The following is a 26,531-nucleotide window of genomic DNA, read 5'->3' as shown; positions in this document are numbered from 1 at the left end:
TAATGACAGAAAAGGTGTTAAAAACACAATAATGAGTAATAAGTATCTTTGCGGTTTGAACAAATTTTGAGCATCATAATTTCACAGTTTAATGTAACCTTTTCCTTCAGCTGCGAGATAGAAAATGTTGAAAGAGAACAATGTGTCTAGGCGAGAACAATGGGCAAAACTGCCATATTTTATCAAAATCACAAAACATAAGACATAGTAGTATCTATTGACAAAAACGAGAACGAAAAACACTAGGAATTAATTTATTGAAAACTTAAAGGTAAAGAGGGTTTAGAACTAGAATCATTAACAAGTAATATAAGATATTTATCGATGTGAAGCGCCTCCAAGAAACATTACTCATCAACGGAAGATGTGTTTTTAATACTTTTGGATATAGAAAAAACGAAATGTGATCTTTTGACCAGCTGTGATGGATAGTGGAAGATTTATGACTTCCTATTTCTGAAGCTTAAGTCTCATGTTCTCTGATGTGAATTTCTTGGCTTTCTTTATTTGACCTATAAACACACTGCTGATACTTCAAGAATCTCTATTCGGAATGGGATCTTTAAGAATCAAACTTCAAATTTTATTGACAGAAGATTAAATTTATATAAAGTACTTGCAATTTCATAAATACTCGACGAAAAGGGTGTTCGATGTTATGCAAATTGTATTTCTTTCTTTGTACCGAGGAGCGGCGCAGACGCAAATTTGTTAGGTTTTTAATGCTCGCGTTTAGAGCTTTGAGGTTGCTGTGAATTACTGGAGTTTCAACTAGGCAGAGGTTTTTCTGAGTTTGTGTTGGTAAGCAGCCACTGAAGTCGGAGTTTGTGTGGTCTTCGCCGTTCCTCAACTAACCTACTGTTTGAAAGCCAATAAAGAAGTTTCGGTCAACGTTATGACTCTGAGGTTTTTGGGTTCTATACTGAAGTAATATCAAGTCAATTTACAGTCCACTATTTTTAACAACGGATCGTACATGTTTTTTGGTCCGTCGAGCCGGAGTCGCAGTAAATTTGGTGAGTCAGTGTGGTTTTTTATCTTTCTTATTACATAATGGAATTTACAACGCTTAAGACTAAAAAGCGTGTAGCTAAAGCTAAGTTAAGTAAACTGAAAGAGAAAATTACAGTAACTTACGATTCTGCTGATGTTGATCAGTTAGAACTTTTTAAATCTAGATTAAATAATTTAATGACCGAACTTTCGGATATTTTTAGTAACATATTTGTAGTGTGTGAAGAAAAAGATATTGATGTATTTATAGAAGAACAACAGATCATACAAGATACTGTTGATGAGTTAATTTTAATGCTAACCAGAGTTAAGAATGTTTAGACATTAGTGTGGAAACTAAATCTTGTGAAATAGCGAGTATACGCTTACCTAAGCTAACTCTTCCTGTATGTAGTGGCAGTACTGAAGAATGATTATCATTTTCTGATTTATTTAAAACGGCGATAGTGGATAATGACCGTTTATCAGGTGCACAAAAGCTACAATATTTAAAGGGTTCTTTAAAAGGAGATGCTTTGCGGATTGTTCAAGCTTTAACTATTTGTGACAGGAATTTCGAAATAGCGTGGCATTTATTGCGTCAAAGATTTTCCTATAAGAGAGAATTACTTTCATCGTTATTAAAGAAAATCTTATATTTATCAAATTTACAATCTGAAATTCCTAGTCAGATATTAGCATTAGTAGACACTGTAAGAGAGTGTGTATGTTCATTTGAAAATCTAGGATTCAAATTGGAGCAATTCGCGGATACAATTTTAATGTTAATAGTACAGTTTAAATTGGATTCTTCGACGAGAGGATGGTGGGAAAGAACATTAAAGAGTGAGGAAATACCAACACTTAATAATCTGCTAGAGTTCTTGAAATCTCATGCCAGAACCTTGCAAGCAGGTAAACCGCAAGGTGTTAAAAAACAAGTTACAAAAGACAAATTAACTTCATTGGCTTCAGAGATTCGCGCGCAGTGTACATATTATAAAGCCGGTCATTCAGTTTTTAAATGTAATAAGTTTATATATTTGAAGGTTCAGGAACGCGTTAATTTTGTCAAGAGAAATAATGTTTGTTTTAATTGTTTGGTTTCAAATTATAAAGCTTTCGAGTGTAGAAGTACACATAAATGTATAAAGTGCTTTAAAAATCATCACACACTACTGCATTTCGAAAGAGTTCAAAATGAACCAAAGGCACGTAAAGGAGTTACGAACAGTTCGAGTGAATTATCAGTGACGGCTAAGCTATTTTTCCCAGGGCCAGAACCTCGCGCTCAATCGGCTGGGTCAGGGGAGAATATCGCAAGTTCTAGTCCAGTAATTAAATCTTGTGTTTCAGACTTTAATTTTCAGAGTGAAGTTTTATTATGTACGGCTGTTATTAAAGTGTTAAATTCATCGGGTGAATACCAATTGTGTAGAGCCCTCCTTGACCCTGGCAGTCAAGCATGCCTGATTTCAGAAGATTGTGTAAAAAGGCTAGGGTTAGCAAGAAGAAATGCCAAAGTTTTTATTTCATGTTTAGGGTCTTTGGATACGAAAACTAATGGATTTACGGAAATAAACTTCGTTCCGCATTTTCCGGCAAAAGTGTCATTTAAATCACCAGTATTTATCATCAATAGAATTATTGGAACTTTGCCGCATTTTACATTGGATAAGAAGTACGTTGAGGAATATAATGATTTAATGTTAGCAGATCCAACATTTTACAAAAGTGGGCCTGTTGATATACTTTTAGGCGTAGATATTGCCTTACCTCTTTTAAAGGGAGAAATAATTAAATGCGAAGAAAGTAAACCGGTAGCTTCTCGTTCTGAACTAGGATGGATTATTTCAGGTAGTGTAAATAATTCAACAGAAATTAATCCTACTATCTATGTGAATAATATAAAAGTGGAAACTGATCAGATGCTGTTTGACTTTTGGAAATTGTATGCTGTACCTACGTTTGACATGCTTACTAAATCGGAGAGAGCATGTGAAGATTATTTCAAATCTACATATACGAGAGAGGAAAGTGGGGTATATACTGTGAAATTACCGTTTTACTCTCCGCCTTCTCAGCTTGGAGATTCCAGACAATTAGCTATGCGTAGATTCCAATCTTTAGAAAATCCACTTCTAAAAAGGCCTCAGATATATGAACAGTATAAGGATTTCATGAGGGAATACCTTGAGCTGAGACATATGGAGGGAGTGCCTGAGAGAGAGATTCTTATTGACTCTCCGTATTACATGCCTCATCATGCCGTATTAAAGGAATCAAGTACTACGACTAAACTGAGAGTTGTTTCCGATGCTTCAGCTAAAACGACATCGGGTCTTTCATTGAATGATATTTTGATGGTTGGGCCAAGAGTTCAGCAAGAGCTGTTTCCAATTCTTCTACGGTTTAGAAATCACAAAATTGCAGAATGTGCCGATGTAGAGAAGATGTTCAGACAAATTCGTGTCCACCCAGAAGATACAAATTGGCAACAAATGCTTTGGAGGGATAGTCCTAGTGAGCCCTTGAGTACATTTAGATTAGTGATAGTTACATATGGAACTGCCTGTGCGCCATATTTGTCTACTAGAGTAATGAAACAACTTGCATTAGATGAACAAGTGAGATTTCCTTTAGCATCAAAAATTGCCCTTCGTGATTTTTATGTTGATGATTTGCTTTCAGAGGCACAAAGTGAAGAGGAAGCGAATGTTCTAGTTCAGCAGTTGAATGAAATGATGAAAAGGGGTGGATTTCGCTTAAGGAAGTGGATTTCAAACAGTTCAGCTATTTTAGAGAATATTCCCGAGTGCTTACGAGAATCCAGTATTTCTCTTGAAATAAACAGTGACAAGAAAGTAAAAGTATTGGGAATTAATTGGAACAACTCTAGTGATACGTTTCATTTTTCGGTATGCATAAGTGATAAAGAGTTTACTAAGAGGACTATTTTATCAGAAGTAGCCAAAATCTTTCATCCAATGGGATGGTTAGCGCCAACAATAATATACGCGAAAATATTATTACAAGAGTTATGGAACTTACAGCTGGGTTGGGATGAACTCGTTGATAAGAGAATAAGTATAAAATGGAAGCGTTTCTATATAGAATTGCCCTTACTTTCAAGCTTACAATTTCCGAGGTGTGTCTTGAGTCCGAAGGCAGTAGTTATAAATATCCATGTTTTCTGCGACGCTTCAGAAAAGGCTTATTGTGCAGTCATCTATCTCCGAACAATCAACCTTGATTCGTCAGTCAAAGTCAGCCTTCTGACATCGAAAACCAGAGTAGCGCCCTTAAAAACCCAGTCTCTTCCGAGACTAGAGTTGTGTGCTGCGTTACTTTTAACCAACCTCTTACATGCAGTATTATTGTGCATAGAACTGCCTATTAACAATATTTACGCATGGACCTACTCGCGGGTTACATTGGCATGGGTCTCGTCCGAACCTCGCCGTTGGCTACCTTTTGTGGCAAATCGAGTTGCAAAAATCCAGGAAGCTGTTCCAGGTATTTAATGGAATTATGTTGCTGGGAAAGGAAATCCTGCAGGCTGTGGGACCAGAGGTTTTATTCCATCAGAATTCCTACAATGTGAGTTATGGATGAAAGGAACCTCAGTGGTTAAACGAATCCCTAATTCATGTACAGCAAAATTCAAGTGTAGAATTAGAGGGTGAAGTTATGTTGAAGGAATTGAAAAAGAGTTTCAGTTCAAATGTTTCCAAATTTGAAGAGCCTAGTGTGTTTTCAAGATTTTCATCATGGTTAAAGTTATGTCGAGTCTTAGCGTTATGTATAAGATTCAGAAATAATTGTAGTAAGTTACCTACAGAGCGTATAAAGGGTTATTTTTCTACTGAAGAATTCTGTGAAGTTACTTCTATGATTGTTAGGATTGTGCAAAGAGCCGAATTTCCAGAAGAATTATTCTGTTTAGAATCTGGTAAACCCTTGAAGACATCAAGTAAATTACTGTCTTTAAGTCCTTTCTTGCATTCCGCGGAAGTAATGCGTGTAGGCGGAAGGCTCAGAAACTCTACAGTTTCAAATAATCAGAATAAACCTATGATTTTACCTAAGAATCACAATATTACGCGTTTAATTATTAAGCATTATCATGACACGTATCTTCACGCAGGTACGCAGCTACTCACTTCTGTCATACGACATAGATTTTGGATTGTGAATGCTAGAGATATTATAAGAAAGTGTATAAACCAATGTGTTATCTGCCGTAGAGTTAGAGCGCAAACTGCAACTCAGCTAATGACAGATTTACCCGCTTCAAGAGTTACTCAAAGTAGAGCTTTTTCTCGTGTTTGATTTAGCAGGACCATTTAACGTAAAATATCGGCCGGGTAGAGGAGTCAAAATCTTTAAGTGTTACGTATGTCTATTTATTTGTTTTACTACAAGAGCAATACACTTAGAATTAGTTGGAGATCTTTCAACAAAATCATTCCTCGCGACACTTAAGCGGTTTATAGCTCGTAGAGGCAAACCGTGTGAAATTCACAGTGATTGTGCAACGAATTTTATAGGAGCTAATAAAGAATTAAGGAAAGCCTTTTCTATTGTTCAACGTGATGAACAGCTACAGGGTTATATTTCTTCAGAAAATATTAAATGGTTATTTAATCGTCCCTCTGCCCCTCATTTTGGAGGGCTTTGGGAAGCGGGTATCTAGTCTATGAAACATCACTTAAAAAGATGTTTAGGAACACTTATTTTAACATACGAGGAATTTTTAACATTAATAACCCAAATTGAATCCTGTCTTAGTTCTAGGCCTTTGGTACCAGCTTCAAGTGATTGTAGCGACTTGGAGGCGATAACACCAGGGCACTTTTTAACCGGAGCGGCTTTAAGCGCTATTCCAGAATCTAACCAAATTCAAGAAACCATGAGCTGCAGTGACCGTTGTAGGAACGTGCAAAAGTTATTTCAACATTTCTGTAATCGATGGAGCAGTGAGTATTTATCTAGATTGCAGCAGAGACCCAAGTGGTGCACGTTACAACAAGATCTGAAGATTGGTGATATGGTTCTTATTAATAAGGAAAATCTACCTCCGCTACGTTGGAAGTTAGGTAGAATTACTAAAGTGTATCCTGGTCTGGATGAGAAAGTTCGAGTGGTGAGTTTACGCACGTCTAATGGTGAAATAAAACGACCTATAGCAAAGCTATGCGCTTTGCCATTTAATTCCTGATTTAGAGACTTTAATTTTTATTTTTCAGGTTTATGCAGTTCAACAGTTTAAATTTATTGTTTGAACCCCCTTGGGACTTCAAGGCTGGGGGTATGTTCGATGTTATGCAAATTGTATTTCTTTCTTTGTACCGAGGAGCGGCGCAAACTCAAATTTGTTAGGTTTTTAAAGCTCGTGTTTAGAGCTTTGAGGTTGCTGTGAATTACTGGAGTTTCAACTAGGCAGAGGTTCTTCTGAGTTTGTGTTCGTAAGCCGCCACTGAAGTCGGAGTTTTTGTGGTCTTCGCCGTTCCTCAACTAACCTACTGTTTGAAAGCCAATAAAGAAGTTTCGGTCAACGTTATGACTCTGAGGTTTTTTGGGTTCTATACTGAAGTAATATCAAGTTACAGTCCACTATTTTTAACAACGGATTGTACAAAGGGAAAATGCTATTGAATTCTTATTCATAATGGTTCAAAAAGGAAGAATTATTTTCTTTGTAATACGATGACTATTCTTTAAACGCTTGATCCAAAAAGCCTCTACTGATTTTCTGCGCCTCTTAATGTTTAAATTCTTGATCAAGAGCTAACTTCAAGAAAAACACTTTGGGTGCATGTAAAATGAAAGAATAAAATTAAGCTAATTTTTGATTAGCGGCATGACAGAATTTGAAATGTGACCAAGCTGATGAAGTTGATGAAACGCAGTACTGAGGTTTTATAAAATACGTATAACCCATTGAGGAACGGAATATAATTAGATGTCTCAAATTAAAAAAATTATCTTCTGTTTTATAGGATTGCAGTAGAGAATAACATAAATTTATTCTCTAAACCGCTGATAAAACTGCAGTAGACGATTTAGGAAATAATTCTGAAAATTTTATATCTAAAAGTCTGAAATTATGTGAGTTTTACAGCTTAAAAACAGATGACTGCGTGGGTACAGATGATGCAACCGATTAGAAAATCTGACTTTAATTTAGAATCACCGTTGCCGATGATGATTTCGCTAGGAATAGAAACTGAATTTACCTGTAAACTCTAGTAAAGATTAGCTGTTATTGTTCATCATTACTTGTCATTTGAGAAATTACTGAACTTAGAATCAGTAAGACTCACCATCTTGTTCCCATAGTTTTAATAGCTTGAAACTTACGGAGAAGACAAATTAAGTCCGAATTAGAAGCAAATATAACGGATTTGAAAACTAAAATGAAAGTATAATGCTATCATCGCATGCTAAAGTTCATTCATCAAGAGTGAAAGATCTTAGGTAAGCGGCACTGAAATTGTTTCCACCCTCCTACGATGTTTACTAATGTTACAATACGTAAAATTACAGAGAATTTGTAGAGACATTAGGTATTTTTGGAAACAGGCAAGATGAAAAATATGCTACGTCTTCCCCGGGAATCGAACCGTGGACCACTCAATTACGCGCTGAGCGTTCAGACTACGAAGGCTCGCTAAGAAGGCGGGAGAAGTACCTTATAAATTTTACGTTTTTGTTGTAGAAGTAAATGCATTCGATTGGAAAATATATTACTTCTCTCATGTATCTTTGTACAACAGGGTGCGAGACTGACCACATGTGAAACACAGCTCGAAGAAATGAAAATTTATCTCTTACAGCAAATTTAAAAGAAACGAATTTTAGAATGATGAACAGATGAATAAACTGGTATTCCTAATCTATATCGCTGTGCATCTTTCCTCTTTAAGTTAGAAATTACAAGTAAACTCGATATCCATATCTGAATTTTTATACAACCTGAGACCAATAAGCAGCCGAGAGAGTAAATTAGCTGAACAGAGATAGTTTGGTCAGGGTTTGAATCCCGGTCAAAGGGCTACCTGCATGTTCATTTTCATGATTTGTGGCCATGTGTAACTTGTATACAAGCCGGTTTCTCTTAAAATTTCTTCCTTGAATTCATCCATTCCCTTAGCTGAATAGCCCTAAAAAAAAAAAAAAAAAAAGGTCTGAAAGGTCTGGTACTTTAAATTACGTTGAAAGGGGCGTTTTTTTCACATTTCGTGTGTCACCTTTATTTATTAAATATCATATTCTTCGCACTTAACCATAAAATTGAGTTCAAAAGCAATATCGATAAATAGTTTTAAATTGAGCATATCTTTAGAATTTTAGATACACAATCTCAAGCGCCGGAGATAATTTTTTTTTTCTGTACAACGTTGCCATTGCTCGCTTTGAAATCGCTGAGTTTGTTAATCAACAATTCGTTAAAGTTTTACAAAATATGAAATGGATAATAAAACAAATACCAAATTTAAAATTTGGGATTCCAGATGCCCATATTTGCAGTATGATTACGTCATTCAAAATTTTATGGCTCTGGGTGCCATTGTTTTATCACAATGCGAGAAACATACATACATCTATGCAGCTTCTTCGTTATTTAATTTCTTCAAATACAAAATAGCAAAACAGGGCGATAATATTTGGTGGCAACAGTTTGAAAATTGAAACAGACATTCAGAGTGATTCGACGCAAAACCGTAAAACGAAAACAATAGTCCCCCAGGAATAAAGCCCCTTTGTACTAATGGCAATACAAACTGAAATGCATAATTTAGATTGTATCAAAGCACTTTAAGGTTTTATAATTAAGGAATTGATGCTTTTGTAGAGGACTTCTTAATGAAAATTGTCTTGTATTATTTGCCTTACACATATAAAAACAATCGAAGCAAGCACGAAACTAGGTCTTTCTCCAGGTTTTGAAACCGAGTCGATCTATCGGTGTCCAGGAAACTTATGAGTCAGCCACTGGTGACTACGTTTTCATACAGAAGTTACAACTGTTTCAGATGTAACTTGATATATTGCAGACGGAATTAATCAAGATACAAATCACTCTAATGCGAAGACTCCTTTTCGAACTCAGTATTCAACTATTTCAAAGTATTGTCATCAAATGATTTCGAAGTTTGCAAAAATTGCTGCGAGTAGCTGTTTTCCAAAATTAAACTTTTTGAAATTCAGACTAAAATTGTTTTTGAGAATGAATATCTCCCCGTTATTCTGCACATCGTAGAATCAAATGTATAGGCAGTCACATTGCGTGAGTAAACAAAGCAATACTTACTTCTTGTTAACTCACCATTAGGCCTAACCTCTGTCAATAACATTTCGATGAAATTTATCGCCAGATATAAATAAATTAGTTTTTATCACAATACTTTGATGCATAATTTTATATTAGATTAATATTAGCTGGGACCAAATTCCTGGACTCATTTCGAATGTTTTTGCATCGTTAAAAACAAAGTTATACATAAATGTTTAATTTTGTGTGCCCTGTTTTACACACCATTACTAATTGTTTTCACGTTTGTTGTATTTTAATACTGAATATTCGGCAACATTTAAAAGGGATCTTTACAAACAAAAAATTTTCATAATATGTGCTGTTCAGCACAGGGGGAATGCACATTTCCCAACAAAATGTAAGGTGCTGATATTTTTAAATAAATATCCATATATCAGTAAATATTTTTTTATGAAAACCAGCAATTGTCCTCTGTTATATAGATTAGAATAATTTTTAGATGCATTGACACAGCGCATTATATTTCAAATCGAATTTAATTAGAGTTAGATGCAATGTAACATTCAGATATATGTTCCGTATTTCGAATTATAATCGTAAATTCTAACTAGATTCAAGACATGTAATGCATTTTAAAATAAAATTATTCAACTTTGCATACAGACTTGATATTTTAATATAAGCCTTGAATGTTAATTAGGCTATACTGTTAGGATACACAATACTTAATAAGAATATACAATAAGTTACTGGTGGAATACGTAACTATAAATACAATTGAATCCTCGAAGAATATATGCCTGGGGAAAGATAGCTTTATAGAGAATTTTCTAAAATCTATGCATGTGTTTGCGCTACATAATGACAAACTATGCCAAATCACGAGCGGCTAGCCTGTCTCATCGATTATTGAACTTGGAAAAAATAACCAATACTTGTAACTTTAAACACATGGCGATTTTATATGTAAACGTAAATATTATTTAGGGCAATGTTTTGCTGATAATATAAGCAGGTGGTTTACTTTATGACCGTTAACAACATTTTATACAAAATTTACATGCAGCATTAGGAACTAATCTACTTTAAATTGTAACTAACGTGATCAGTAGTCGCAACACACCATTAAGGGGAATTTTATTATTACTATATAACATTATTCTTCAGAACAAACTTCAACTATAGTATCAGTGTAGACTTATCGTAAATGTATCCGATTTAATTTTATTTACTTTATAAATATGCTTTATACAAATTGGCATTAATTTATATCATGGTTATTTTAATATATCATCTACTTTTTTAGCTCCAGTATGTTAATATACAACAAGATTTAGCTTCTAGCCGCGAATTAATTTCCCATTTTCTTAGTTTCACTGATCATTTTAATATACAATCTACTGTATTTCAGGTGTATATTACAACACAACAAAGTTCAGATTGTTTGATGAACTAGAGAAAGCAGTTCTCGTTTTCGGCCATGGCTTGGAACTCTTCACGAGTGATCCGAAAAATGCAAATATCAGCCTTACACCAAATGTCAGCTGCTATGGAGGAGGACAGCCTCGATGGAATAAAGGAGATTACTTCTTCAAGTTAGTATTTTTTTACTCTTTGTGTTATTTTACAGCAGACCATAATTAATGAAACTCAATTCAAATACTGAATAGATTTCCCAGTAAAAGAAATTGTGAAGAAATTTGTAACAGACAATTATTATCGCTGTCTATTGTTATCTGAATTTTCGTCTTGTAAATGTCAGCGAAGAGCAAAAATCTTATGCATGTTGGTAAGTAACACACTCTTATGTTAAAACGTTTTGTACAAGAAATTTTGAATTCATATTTTATCTTATTTAGGTATCTGAAAAATGTGACAGCAAAAATGAAACAAGGTCCGGACATCAGCTTTAACTTAGACGGCTCTCTCAAACATGTCGAACTTCAGATCTTGAATCTTAATAGGAAAAATGTCTGGGAGAAAGTGAGTACATATTTCAAACTGATTGTGACTATACAGCTGAATAGATAACGTAAACGTACCTTAAATGTGAAATCTGTTCCCGTCGGAAGGTCGTGAGAACTTACCTTAAAGGCACAGAAAGTAATCTTAGAAAACTTACATTTATAACACTGAGATCGTTTGAAATTTCAAATAACAGCGAGAAATATTTTTGTTTCAAAAGTGAGCTTCAAGTGTTCCTTAAATTTATCTCTCTAACCTTTTGAAAGAAATACTTCTAGTATGCTTTTGTGAAAGAACACTTTCAGGAAGTTTTCGCGTGTTTCTTTATTTCATGTAATGCGATAGAGAAGTTTTTATTTCGATTAATTCTAAGATTTTTCCTACGAAAATACGGTATTATTCCATAATGCGTGATAGGCTGAGGAAAAAATATTCGATTAAATCCTTCTGTTTACGAGATGACCCTTTTATCTATCGAACGGTATGATATAAGTTTACTCAGCAGAAATTATTTTTCCTAGAAGATAATTGTTTATAGGATGCGTAATTCATTTTGTTGATTGAGAAACAAAGCGCATTTTAGTATAATTCTAGAGTAACGCCAGTGCTCCAAATATATCGACTAACAGTTCAAGACCATCGAGTTAAACGGGATATCCACATGAGGTGTCTTGTCTTTTTCTTGCAAGACAATTTGATACAACGTAAATGAGAGGTATTTATTTTTTTACTCCCTTTAGTTCCTTTGATGGGAATAAATAACATATTTATTATAAAAAATAATCTTGTTTTCATTAAAAAAAAATCAAAAATATATTTTTCGACAAAATTGAATGGTGAAATTACATTTTATTTACCGAAACACTAAGTCTGTTTCGCTTCTAAATACATAATAACAATAAATTGAATTATTATTCAACAATTATTATATACTAAAAATGAAACACTTTTATTTCAGTTGTACTAAAATTAAAAGTACATATTTTGTCAAAAACTGAATGATGAATTTTTTTTTACCTGAACACTTAGTTCATTTCGGTTTTAAATACATTAAAATAATGAAATTAATTTTTATTTTTGAGTAAATCCTAGAAGTAAAACCATGGCCTTATTTTTCTCACGTGGAGAGAAAAACAATAATAATGTCGCCCCGATTTTTTACTCTCTTTTAAGGACAGGGGTAATAAAACGCGTGTTGTGATTTGCGGAATAAAAAAGAAATAAACTACATATGGTATATCAATAGACTTTATTTTTTATAATAAATTTTTGTTGCAAGTAATAAACATATTTATCCAATAAAGTCAGCTAAGTAAACTAAACAGTACACTATTCATCCAAAATTCAATTTAATACTCCTTTAAAAATATATAAGAAAATCCATTCGTCTAAAGCAGCGATTCTCAACCTTTAACTAACAGGTACCATCTAAAAAAAAAATGAAAAAAACTTTTGTACCACCACTACGTTTTACAATGATTACTTTTCAGTTTCTCAATAGAAATATTATATATACATATATACTAGAATGCTGACGGTCATACGAAATGATCGCTGTTCTAGATATTATAAATTGTAATTAAAATGATTTGTGCAAAAGTGTCTGCTAATTTAAACTGAATTACCCAGGGCAGGTGGCGATAACGCCCCTTTGCTTACTGCCCCACGAAGTTTCCCCCCTTCTACTTGCTTAATTGCTTAGAGTGCAATGAAAGAAATTACTGGCTTACATTTCTTAAGAGCCACCGCCAGCTCAATCAATAAAATAAAATTTAAATAGCGAAATGTTAATTCACATGTCAAAGATCTCTTTGTACACAACATTTCTTGTGTAGATCTTTCCATCATTTTTAAGCTCGCCTTGCAGAGGACCATCCATTATTTTTAATTTTACCTCCGTTCAAATGTTCAAATGCAGGCTCAGGTAAAAAAAAAATGCAAACACGCTTAAGCGTTTGGCCCTGAGACTTATGGATGTTCATAGCAAAGGCAAGTTTTACAGGAATTGTTAACGTCTCAATTGAAACGGCAACCCAGTGCCATGGCAACTTCACCCCATTGTCTAGTACAGTTACGCAAGCTACCAATAAACTATCTGTGACAAACAAACACTTAAGCCGCATATATATATATATATATAGAGAGAGAGAGAGAGAGAGAGAGAGAGATAGATATAGATATAGATATGGGTTGAAGTAACATTATCTCCTCTGAAACGGCTGGCGAAGCACACTGTTGGATTCCGCAGGTCCGTGGCACGCCACTTTGACCATCCGCGTCTTCCTAGGACTTTAATTAGCCGAGATATTAATTTAAAACTAATTTGTCTCTACGTTTTCCCTACATTCTCCACTTTCTTTCTTGGGTTTTCCCTATTAGAGGGATTAGGCTACGTGCCAAATTCTTTTTTCTCGAATATCTACGGAACGGCGCCGAATTGAAATTCGAGACGCGTATCCTCGGATTCCAAAAAAATTCTCCAAATCCATCGATACCGTTCTCATCTTCGTACGACTTTAATCGGCCGAGATATTAATTAAAAACTGCTGAAACGCTAATTTCTGTGCTCATTTTTCCGAGTGGCAACAATAAACTTTCTGCGGCACACACTTTAGCCGCTTATATATATATAAAGATAATGCCATTCGAGCAACCTATTAGCTATTTGTGTTGAATATGTACACATAAGAATATTAAATTAAAAATTGGTTACCGTTTTAATTATTAAAATTTAAGTTATAATACTTTAATTTTAAAATGTACTGCGAAATTTGAGCCTGTTTACGACAGATCAATTTATTTATGTCTGGGTTTATTTCACTTAGCTTTAACCATAAATTAGGATACACTTTTGATTTAATTCTGTATTTATTTTTCAACTATAACTGGGAAGAAAATTCTTGTTTACACAAATAGGTTGTGCAAAAAAGCAATAAGAATTTAATAGCTTTATTTGAAATGCCTTTAAATTATTTTTTTAAGTTCAGCCAAAAGTTAACATTTGTGTTATTTATGAAATCTTCAATTAGAGTTCGATCATAGGAAATTTCTATCAATTACAGCTATGTTCACACAAATAGGTTGTGCAAAAATGCAATAAGAATTTAATAGCTTTTTTTAAATGCCTTTAAATTCTTTATTTCGGCTCAACCAAAGGTTAGCAGGTGTGCTATTCATGAAATCTTCAGCTAGAGTTCGAAATTTCTATCAATTGTTCTTTTTCTTCGCTACATAAAATTTCAGGTACATTTGAACAAAATGGATATCTAATCCAATTTTCGTTTTCTCAACCCTCTGGAAAATACATTTTGAAATTATTTATCAATGAAATTATTATCATAAACAATTTTCCTTTTTTTTTCAGTATTTTTAGTGCTGGTGGATAATTTTTAATGTCGGGTGCTAATTCTGCGATAGTCAGTCTCGGATTCTAATTCTTCTTTTATTTTCAAATTATCGGCTGGAAAACTTTCTAAAAGTAGAAAAAAGCTTAGAATAATATTCTCCAATTATTTGATTATAAGCTCAAGTATTTTTTAACATTGCATTTATTTTATCTCTAATTAAACAAATTAACACTTTTTTCTTTTAACCCTAAATTTAATTAATTTAACTATACAAAACCATCAGCAAAATATGCTAAATGCGCCAAACATAATTCACTCAATAAATATTTTTGCAATTAAAATTTTGAATCTCTGAGGAAAATTTGAATTTCTGAACCATATTCGATCTGATCAAGTCGATTTCAATGATTATTTGCCTTTGGATAAACCCCTTACTTAGGAATGTAACAAAAGCGTTTCATGTTCACTGCCCATCTCTTGGCATAAAATCGTAAATATTCTTGAATTTAAAACTCGGGTTTCAATAAAATTTAAAATTTTCACAGCTTGACTCCAAACGATTTTCAGGTTTTCAGGGATTGTTTTGGCTACTACAGCTTCACGATGAACAGCGCAGTGAGTAAATTTGGTTTCAGGTGCGATTTTCTTTATTTGAGAAATAACACCGGAATGGTTTTCGTTAAAGCCACCGATCCATTACTGCATACGACAATGCACTTATTCCAAGAATTATTCTCAGACATAAAATTGTCAATTACCTTGAAAATTTCATTTCGAGTTGCTCTATCATGGAAAAATTCAAAAAATAAATACTCTTTGGCAATTAGTTTATCTTCTTCGAAACGTATGTAAATAAATAACTGAAGAAAGTGTTTAAGAAAGTATATTAATTAAAGTACTTTCATCCAACTGCATTGTGAAATACTCACTGTGTTTTATCTTGTGAATAAGTGTCTCTTTTATGGAAATTGCCATTTAATGAATTTGCCGACTTACTGCATCATTTGATAACGATATATTAAGTTAATTAAGCGCTTTTTGTTGAACAATGAGGCCCACCACTGGTCGAGCGGTAAAATCGCTGAACACTGGTAGTTTGGACCTGGGTTCGATTACATTTGAACGGGCTGGCTGCATGGGCGTTTCCATTGTTTTCCCATGTCTATAAAAGCCAGGTTTCCTAGGAAAGTTCTCCTCAAAAGCATCCCTCCCCATAGGTACATAGCCCTCACGTGGTTTGCCGTGATTAAACAAGCCAAACCAAAATGTTGAATAGTGTTAAAATGATATCTTTAGCTGCTGCTAATATAAGGTTTCCTCCAATGGTGTGATCTTGCTGAGGTTTTAGCAATTCTTAGGCTTACTAGATAACTAGCTTCCAAAGATTTTCAATTAAAGTAACGAAACGTTTCATTACTTGTTTACTGTTTCTGAACTCAGATAATTTCCTCTTAAAATATTCTTCAGATTTATCCTTTAAATTGGCTTGCTTAGATTCAAGATGTGTTTTATAAACGATGGTTTCACACTTTGTTTGGATAATAGTTCAACGCAAACATCACATTGAGCCTGAGGGTCCATTTCATCTCTATTTCAAGTAAACCCAAACGATAAACAACTTTTATTATATTTTCTATAAACATTTTTTTCTTTTCTTTACAATATTCTTAGAGCTAATAGATTGTTATGGATCAAACATTTGTGAATCATCACTTTTCCGCTTAGTCAATCGTAGCCACTTAACCATTTTGACTTGTTTTATTATTTTTTTGCAAATACACTGCCCATCAAAAGTTAGGGAACAGCATGTTTCTTGTGTCTAATTTGAGAATGAAGCAACATAGAAATAAGAAATTTACAAGGTATGTTCACTAAAAAGTTCTTAAATGAAAGTGACATAGAATGTTCCTAAATTTCACCACAAACATGAATTACATCAAAAAATTACACTCTTGACAGAGAAATCCAGTCTTGGTATATCACAGTTTTCTGAGGTAACGTGGGGTGATAACATTACAAGAATGGGTCCTAATAAGGAATTTGGCCATCCCAAGTTGCAATGCATTGGCGGCAGCAACGTTCCATACTGTCAATTAAGTTGTCGTTCAGTGAAATGGGAAGCAACGACCAGACACGGAGTAATTCTTGTTCAAGCTCTTCTAACGATCTTGGAGGAGGACGTAAAGCAGCAACCTGTCTCCAAGGTAGTCTCAAAGATGCTCTATCGAATTCAGGTCTAGGGATTGAGATGGCTATTCCATTTGTTCCATACCATGACCTTTAAGATATTATTAAACAACCCGAGCTCCGCACATTGTCGTTAATCAGAAGAAATCCGAGACCAATAGCAGCGGCATATGGGCGGATATATTGATTAAGGACCTCGTCTCGATATCTCACATAGATCAAAGCTCCTCCATGTAACACATGCAGTTCAGTGTGACTACTGTGAGAGATCCCAGCCCAAACCACTATCCCACCACCTCTGTAACTGTGTCTTTCCACAATGTATGATTGGTTATATCTGGTAAATTGTTTCCTTCAGATCAGCTGACGACCAGAATCACTCTTCGTTGTGAACCTCGACTCGTATGTGAAGAGAACAGGTCCCCATTGTTGACTGACCCAGGAGACGTTTACTCTTGCCCGACACGAGCGGGCACCTCTGTGTCGTTGGGTCAGAGGACACAAACAACTGGTTGTCTTACATGCAAACCTGTATTGTGCAGGCGTCTACGCACTGTAGTAGCTGAGAGTCTTGTTCCTGTTTCCACTAAATGATCTGCTATGAGCTGAGGCACAGTAATGCTACCCCTCCTTTGGGCCGAATGAGCTAAATAACGGTCTCCCACAGGAGTTGTAACTCTAGATCTGTCTGGTACATGTTTTCAAGACACAGAATCCTCGCATTCAAACTGATTCCATAGTCGATAGACCACACTACTAGAGACATTGAGAGGTCTAGCATCATCAGCTCGTGATTTCTTCATTTCCATCCATCCGATCGCTCGCCACCTCAACGATTCAGGCAAACGACTTCTCCTGGACATTGATAGACTCTCCAGGATATTGTCCACGAAACTGTAATAACAATTGAAGACCAATACTCGAGAACAAAAATTACAATTTTTGCCCTTTTTCTCCAACTCTTACATAAGTATTCATTTCTATAAACTAAAATGGTAACTATTGTTTTTGCATATATTTTCTTAAACTTCGTTACTGCATGCATATGAATTGTGAATTTAAACTTTACTGACATTTTTGTAATGGTGAGCACTGGAAAACATGCTGCTCCTTAACTTTTGGAGGGCAGTGTATTTAAATGTACAATTCAAAAACAAACAACTATTCCTGCTGTTAGAGGCAGCAAATCGACGTAAAATAAATGATTCTAATTCAAGCTAGAACGATATGAGCCCGGCAATGGTGGCGACATGAAGTGTAGACATGCTAATAAATCGATCAGCTCTAAAAGAATTAATGAGATACTATATTATCTTTTTATATCAATTTAATTTTTATTTCCTCTTAAGTACAACATCCATTTCTATTACTCGTTTTAAAACATCATTTATGACAAATTTTTTATATCTGTATCCAAAAGAATATTTGTAAAAATAAAAACAGATTATTTTGTAAAGTCTATGAGCGGCTATTGACCTTGAACAAAGCTCAAATCGCATAAATTTGTGATTGTTAGAAAAAAACAGGATATTAGGTTATTTAATTTTTGAATTTAGTAGTTAATAATTTGTTCCTTTGCGTAACACCAGTTGAGGATATCTGCTCTAAACTAATTTAATATATGTTTATAATATATTTTTGTTATTTATAATATTTAAATTTCCAATTAAAATTAAAAATAGTTCATTATTTATTTCAAAAACAAATAAGTCCAAAGAAGGCTAATTATATTTTCAACTAACTGAAGGCTTACGATTTTGAAATTCAATAACTGTATTTCATAACTGAATATCAAAAACGAAAGAACCCTGAAAAATAGAAGAAGTAATATAGACAAACTTAGAAACAAAAGTTTTTTCAAATGATTTATTTATAGTTGATTATGATTGTTAATTACTTAACTGACTAGTCGCTTGTGGAGCCAGCCCTTTAAAGCTATTATTATAAAAAATACTATATTTATAATGTAATGATATTTATGAATCCATCTAATGTAATTCCTTAAGTCTAGTAATTAATAATGACTTAAATAAATCTGCCTTTGTTACTTTTTTAATCACTTAGCTGTTGATTAATAACAAAATAAATCTGTAAAAAAAAATAAATGTCTCCTTACTCTTTCTTTAACGAGCTGTCGCATGAAAAATATTTTAATTAGAGCCATGGGAATTCATTCTTTTAAATTTTTAATAGCTTGGTTTTTGATTAAGTATACTCTTAATACACTCATAACACCTGCTTAATGCAGAAAAACACTCTTAGACCCCACACACAAAAAAAAAAAAAAAAAAAAAAAAACCCGACGCACAAAGAATGAATTATCCGAATGGGACGAAAATCGGTAGAAGTGATGTACATGTACAGAAAAACAAATAATTACACTTTGAGAAATATTGGATGATTTAATTGAAGTCAAAGAGCCTCACAAAGTAAAAAAGTAAGTAACGCATTTGTTCACCTCTGGCCCTTATGCAAGTCGTTATTCGACCTTGCTGGCCAAGGTAATGTTCGCGAAGCACTAAGGCAAGCAGTAAAAATATATGCAGTGTGGGGGCGAGCATTATCTTGTCTGAAATGTAAGCCCAAGATAGCGTGACATGAAGGGCAACACAACGGGCCTTAGAACGTCTTCGAAGTACCGCTGTGTTGTAAGGTTACAACGGATAAGAACCAAAGGGGTCCTACTATGAAATGAACTGGCACCCCATACCATCACTCCTGGTTGTCGGCCTGTCTGCCGGAAGACAGTCAGGTTGGTATCACACCGCTGTTCGGGGCGTCTCCAGACTCGCCTTCGCTGGTCATCGGGGCTAAGTTCAAAGCGGGCCTCATTACTGAAGACTATTCTACTCCAGTCAGTGACATTCCAGTGTGAATGAGCCCGACACCACTGCAAACGGGCTTGACGTTGTATAGAGGGTCAATGGTAGTCGGTTTCTATGAGCCGTCTATGAATGGTTCTTGCGGTCACTGAAGCACTAGTCGCACGTACAATCAATGATAATGATGCATCTGGGGCTGTGAGTGCTGCTCTCACGATTGCTCGTTCTTCACGTTCTGTTGTTTCTCTAGGACTACCGCTTCCTTCTTGACGCTGTGTGAGGCCATGGTTCACCTATTCTTGCCAACATCGTCTAATAGTGGCGTCTCTTCTGCTCAAATGTCAAGCTATTCGCCGATAAGACCAACCGGCTTCTTTGGGCCAACTACACGACCTCTCTCAAATTCTGACATCTGCGCATATCGTTCGCACAGCTGTATGCGAGGCATAGTTAATGTCTACCAGAGTATACGGAATGAAATTTGTGAAGAATTTATGATCTGGAATCGTAATTTCTACTCTTAAATATCCTGCCAGTTGCGCAGATCAGATGCGCTGTAGCGAGAACCGTTCACTCATCGGCAGCCAAAATGTAAAATTTTACATTTTCCGTCGAAATCTGTATGTATATAAGTTTGTGTCCAATTTGCTTTATATCTCCTCGGTGTGTTTTCTCGTTTTCTCGTTTCTTCTCGTTTTTTTTTTTTTTTTTTTTTTTTTTTTTTTTTTTTTTTTTTTTAAAGAGTGTATATTGCGTTTTACCTTGTAACATTTTACCGATTAGAATGTCGCTGGAATTTACTGATTAAACCTGAAATGCAAATACCTTACGCTTTGCGAGTGACAGCATCAAAATTTGAAATCTTTGAGTTTTGAATCAAAAATCATAAATTTGAAGAAACAGGAAACAAATAAAAAAGAAATTCAAAATTGAGCCTTCCAGGTGCGTATGTTCGGGTGGAAAACTACCGTGTTTTTAAATTCTAGTGGTTGTAGGTTCAGCCAATATTCCACAACGCGAAAAATATACATACGTACAGTAGCTCACATTTCTTTTAGGATACTTGTATCTTTCGGTTTTATGTGCAAATATCTGTTAATAAATATTAGTAAAATGACTATATAATATATTTCTTATACATTATCGATCATTGTTTTAAAATCTTCCTTGTTGTGTGGAAAAGAATATTCAAAATGTTTTAGCAAATAAAATAATTTATTAGAAAAGTTCTGAAAATAAATTCACATAAATACTTAAAAATTTTAAATAAATAAAGTTTAATAATAACGTGCAAATAACAGGATATTCAATATTTCATTGGATAACCTATTTTCTAAAATTACATTTTTCATGCGATTTGGCATAGATCAACTAATTTTTTATGCAACGATGTTCCACATTCTTCTATTTCTCTCTAAGAACTACTTTTGACAGAACTTTTGAAGAAATATTGCGTTATGCTTTATTCCAACCCACTCCTTACATTTTCGATAATATTCTATTGGGTTTCGAAAGGGTAGTAAGAAAAGTACGGATGGGATTTGATAACTTTTTATGATGCACGTTGTACTTCGAAAGAAATAGAATAAAAATTGTTTATGATTCTGCCTTCAACTCTCTTTTGCTAATTAGTAAACGTTTGCATTAAAATTTGAGACAAAACGAAAACTTTTTTGGAAGTTTGAAATTGCGCGTTTTCGCAAATATATTTCTGTTAAGAAATATCCGTATTATACTTTCAGAATATTTAACTCGAAAAGTTTTCGATTGAATATATTCAGTTAGAAAAGAGTGATTATAACTTTTAAAATATTTTCTTCGATTTAACAAAATAGTAATTATTGAGACCATAAAAGAGACTTTACGCAAGCAACTTTAAGTTTATAGGATGTTGCACAGTAAGATCCTATAGTTAAAATATTTATACTTTTACGCACAACGCTTCAAACATTATACAAAGGAAAATTAAACAAAGGAAAATAAAAAAAGACATCTGTAACATATTTGAAAAAGTAATCAAATGCATTCATTTCAAACAAGTGTTTACAGACAGATCATTAAATTCATTCACGACCCGAAAGAAATAGTTTATTTGGAAGTTAGAAAAATGCCGGAAAATATATATATAAAGACTGAAGTTAGAAGCAGAAGTTAGAAGTTGCACTGGTATATAATACTTGAGAGATGGTTGTTTCTTCTCATATAAATGTATATATTCTACAGAAATTTTAAAACTAAGATTATATTAATTATTAGTTGTTAAATACTTAAATTATTAATTGTTAATTGTGATTATTAATTATATATACGTAAGTAAAATTATGTAAATCAAAATTATAACTTAAATTAGCACTAGGCATCTTAATTCTTCATTTTAATTTGGGTATTTTCCCTTTCCATTCTAAAAATAGTAGTTGTTCATAGTAATGTTTTTGGGCTGCGTCATTTCTAGAGTACGCCTTATCATACGACTTTTATACAATTCCGGAAATAAAAATGAAACTGAAACTCAAGTAGGAAATAATCGTCTTAGAGCTTTATTAAATATTCAATCAAATGTATTTAAAACCGAATCTAACTCACTCTAAATTAAGCTTTATTTGTGAGCGCTTTGCACTTTGCTTCTGTTTCTGTTGTCGCTAAAACTTTGCAACGCTCTTTTCTTCCTATTGCAACAATAATAAAAATGTAAATTTTCTGGAATAGGCACTATTTATGTGCCAAATTATTGGTGGCCGCGAAATGTTTGATTAAAATAAAAGAATCGTGATTTAAATGTGCTACGACTGCGTCCTATTGCATGTAAACGACTTCTTTATTCTTCTTTACGGATGATCTATGTGCGCTTCAAAATCTCTCCGCATCATTCTCAAATCATTCCAGCAATGAATATAAAACATACATAGTGCGTGTATCCATTCTAAAACGGTAATTTACATATTAAGGTTGCAAGCTGTAAAACCTAAGAAATGAAGAAAAAATAAATAAATTGTTAATAACCATCTTTTACGAATATAATGTAACATATTTTACAGAGCAATTTTAATTCAATATTTATTATGTGAGATCTCAGTTTGCACATCATGCTAAAAAATTTAAATATGGAATAAAGATATTTAATATGTTTCACAGAAAAAAAGGTGCATATGCATAACTTTGCAAATTCTTTATCGAAAAACAAAAATAAAGTTTATCATTATTTAGTCTAATATGCTCACACTATTTCAATCACTGGAAAACTTCTAAACATTCTTATTCATCTTACTAAATAAAGGCAATAATACAGCAAATGTTTTCTGGATTAATATTCAAATGCAACTTTTCATACCATAGAATAAATGAGTATATAAAATCCTATGTATGTTTATTAAAATTTCTCAGTTTACGTTATCTAGGTTAAAGATGTTTAAATTTTAAATCGTTGGATTCCTTCTAAGAACTTCACTGAACTGCGTACAGAAACTTACAGAACTGCGTACAGAACTGCGTACTCTGCAACATAGACTTTGTGAAGACATAGACTTTTATCACTTATTATTAATTAAGTTTTAATTTAGCTTTTTTTTAATCTCAGAAGTATTGGGTTGGCAGGAAAAGAAATTTCGATTTGCACAAATAGACAGCATTATGTTCATTTTGTTATTCTTCTGTCAATCTTGCATTTCGTTTTTGCTTATTACATACCAATTTGTGAGCTGACACTTTTAGGATGCTATAGAAGCTAATTTCGAGTATTTCTTCTTACAACTGTTAGTCTACGATGAGTTTTAACATGGGGTGCAAAAATAAACATTTTCGACACATTTTACGTAATTGCATCGCATCATCATATAATTGTTCTCGAATTTGCAAAATGTATCACATACAACAAGTAAAAATCACATAAGATGTATTCACATAGCTGGATATTTGGGTTCCGCATGAATTGAAAGAAATTCTCTCAGCGAATCAATATTTGCTATACACATTCCAAACGTAATGCAATCAACCTTTTTTTAAAATGAATTATCCCTGATGATGAAAAATAGATCGTCTACAATAACATTAAATGAAAAAGAGAATGGTTCAAGCATCATTAATCAGCACTCGAAAACTTAATTGCATCAGAGGATATCGTGCTGTCAATTAGGTGGGATTAAGCTATTGTAAATAGCTAATAGCTATTGTAAAATTTGGGCTGCCTCAAGCAATCCAACGATCAACTCAGCTGTATACTAGCAACAGCTTATCAAATAAGAGGAGGTTTTCAAAAAAAGTTAGAATTGGCAAATCGCAAAGGAATCATGTTCCGCCATGCCAATGCGAGGCCTCATGCACTGATTGGGAAGTGCAGTCGCCTCCTCCATATTACCCGACCTTGCACTATCGGATTATCACTTATTTTGAACTTTGCAAAATTTCTTAAATGGTAAAAAATTTCAGTAATAACGAAGACTCCAAATCGGAGTTAGTTGAGCTTTTTGTCTGATAAAGATCAGAAGTTCAATCTGATCAAGATCAAGATCAGAAGCGCGAAATCATGAAGTTATCAAAACGGTGGCAAAATATCATTAATAGATTGGAAAATATCTGACTGATTAAAGGTTAGTTTTGTATATAAAAAACTCACACTAAAATCCCGAAATTACTTTCTTGCCAACATATTAAATTTATTTCTAATGGTAAAATATTATTTTCTCTTTCTCTAACAGATTGGCGTCTGGACAAACACAGGCCTAGATATAAAAGATATTGTTTGGCCAGGGGACAGTCCAGTGCCACCCCCAGGAGTTCCAGAAAAATTCAACCTTAAAGTGACCTTTCTGGATGAACCTCCTTTTGTGAACGTGTTCCCCCCGGATAATGAAACTGGAGAGTGCAAAACTAGCCGGTCTGTCAGGTGTCGAGTGGCACCAGAGTACAAGTTTTATGGGTTAGATATTTATTACGTAATAACTTACTAATAACACATAAATGACGCAAATAAATTTTTGCAGTTATTACTAATATAGCTAAGAATCTAAAATATTTGAATTTGTCAATTAATATGTTTCCCATCTAAACTCTTTTTAATTCACTCGAATTCTGTTATTATAATTTTTTTCTACTGCATAACTGGAAACTGTATTAACAGATAATTACATAATTTTACAACCTACATTCCTTTGATTTTATTGCTTTGAGTGCAATATTTGTAACTGGCAGCAATTTCAAATTATATTTTCATTTTTTAATAATTGGTGTTATTAAATCAATATTTATTAAAGAATTTTTATTGGACCTTATTATTAGAAACATTTAATTTTAATTACTTTATAAATTTCATGGAATTTATCTAATTTTATTAAACGTCCATGAAGCTAAAGTTCTAAGTACAGTCCTTACAAATATTCTGATTTTATATTCCTTTTTTATCTTTATGATTTTGCCTTTGTGTCACGTAAGTCCTTTCGCTGGTTTTCATCTGTCTCGCCCTTATATATGCTTGATAAAATCCTTATGCCGCCTACACACCAAAGCAACTAACTCAGCTGTTTTTCTTCTTTTGACATTCTACTCTATGTGTCATATAGCGATCTTCATTTAATGCTTTCTCCTAGGGAATCCTCTTCATTGCCGTAACTGCGGAATTCCTTTCCCTAATACATTTAATACTCGCTCAGTCTGGATACATCGTCCAATCTTACTTTTTTCCTATGTCTTTAGTACTTTGAAAAATTATTCTGATGCAATTTCATATATATATATATATATATATATATATATTATCTGGAATACATATTTATTCTACTTTTATGTCCATAAATAATGCAGTAATGTCTTAAATGAATTACTAATTAAAAGCTATTAAAGAATGACAGAATTGAAAGATTATTATTCAAACTTATTTTTCCATAACCAAAAGTTACTTGTTTAGGAACGCTGTAGAAATTTTCTTAGTTTCATTAACAGATTAAAATGTTTTGATGAACATTTCTGAAATTTTATTGAATTTTGTAACTAATTTATTTCTTTTAATATCAGTAATATTTGCCTTGCTTTTAGCATTTACTTAAAATTCACAGTATCCTAATTTTTTCTTGCAGTATGAATCATTCAGTTGCGATACGTAATCCAGATTATTACAAATGTTGTTCAGGCTTTTGTATAGATCTCCTACAGAAGTTCGCTCAAGATTTAAAATTTTCCTACGATCTTTACCGTGTAGAAGATGGAACTTGGGGAGTTTTAAGTGTAAGTAAAATTTCAAATCTTTGTTCTTTAATTTATCTTTTAAGATTTTTTTTAAAATTATATATATATATATATATAAAATTGTTTCATAAGAAAAAATTGAATTTAATTAAATAAATTTAATTTAAATAAATTCATTAAATTTAAATAAAAATTTAATTAAATAATTCTTTGCGCCATTGCTGCAAGGAATGAAATTTAAATTTTAACAAACACGTATAAAAGTAAAAAAGCAAATTTAAAGCCAAAATTAAAAAAAGCAAATTTAAAGCCAAAATTAAAAAAAGCAAATTTAAAGCCAAAATTAAAAAAAGCAAATTTAAAGCCAAAATTAAAAAAAGCAAATTTAAAGAAAAAAAGTAAATAAATAAAAAAAAAAAAAAATGTGTAAACATATAAAAGATTTAAAAGATTTAATTCTCGAACTAATCTACAATATCATTTAAATTCAGAAGCATAAGCAAATCAAGTGCAAACCAATCCATGAAAATAAATTCACTAATTTAGCAAATTAAAATTAATCCAAACAATTTTTTTTAAAAATGCATAAGTGAATTACTGTTGAGCAGGCAGGAGACAGACTTATAGAGGGGAAATTGCCTCCAAACCTAACTCTCCATATATGAATGACGAAACTGAATTATATGAACTATATGAATGACCATTCCTGCATGAATAACGAAACACGCATTGAATGATTGGAGAGTTAGGTTTGGAGGCAAC

General features: G+C 33.2%; 1 protein-coding gene across 1 annotated transcript in view; it reads left to right on the top strand.

Moving 5' to 3' along the window:
* The window catches only part of LOC118184662 (glutamate receptor ionotropic, NMDA 2B-like), a 620,775-nt gene that overhangs the window by 589,756 nt on the left and 4,488 nt on the right, over nucleotides 1–26,531 (top strand). The window contains exons 6-9 of the mRNA XM_085824503.1: nucleotides 10,686–10,869; nucleotides 11,134–11,257; nucleotides 24,287–24,507; nucleotides 25,661–25,808. Coding sequence (XP_085680629.1) covers nucleotides 10,686–10,869; nucleotides 11,134–11,257; nucleotides 24,287–24,507; nucleotides 25,661–25,808 — 677 coding nt within the window. The remainder of the gene's footprint in view (nucleotides 1–10,685; nucleotides 10,870–11,133; nucleotides 11,258–24,286; nucleotides 24,508–25,660; nucleotides 25,809–26,531) is intronic.

This window comes from Stegodyphus dumicola, chromosome 9 (assembly GCF_044657685.1).
Source record: "Stegodyphus dumicola isolate Sdum_Otavi_A_Nest chromosome 9, ASM4465768v1".
Lineage (NCBI taxonomy): Eukaryota > Metazoa > Arthropoda > Arachnida > Araneae > Eresidae > Stegodyphus > Stegodyphus dumicola.
Note: the sequence above shows the minus strand (reverse complement) of the source record. Positions and strands in the feature narration are given on the sequence as shown.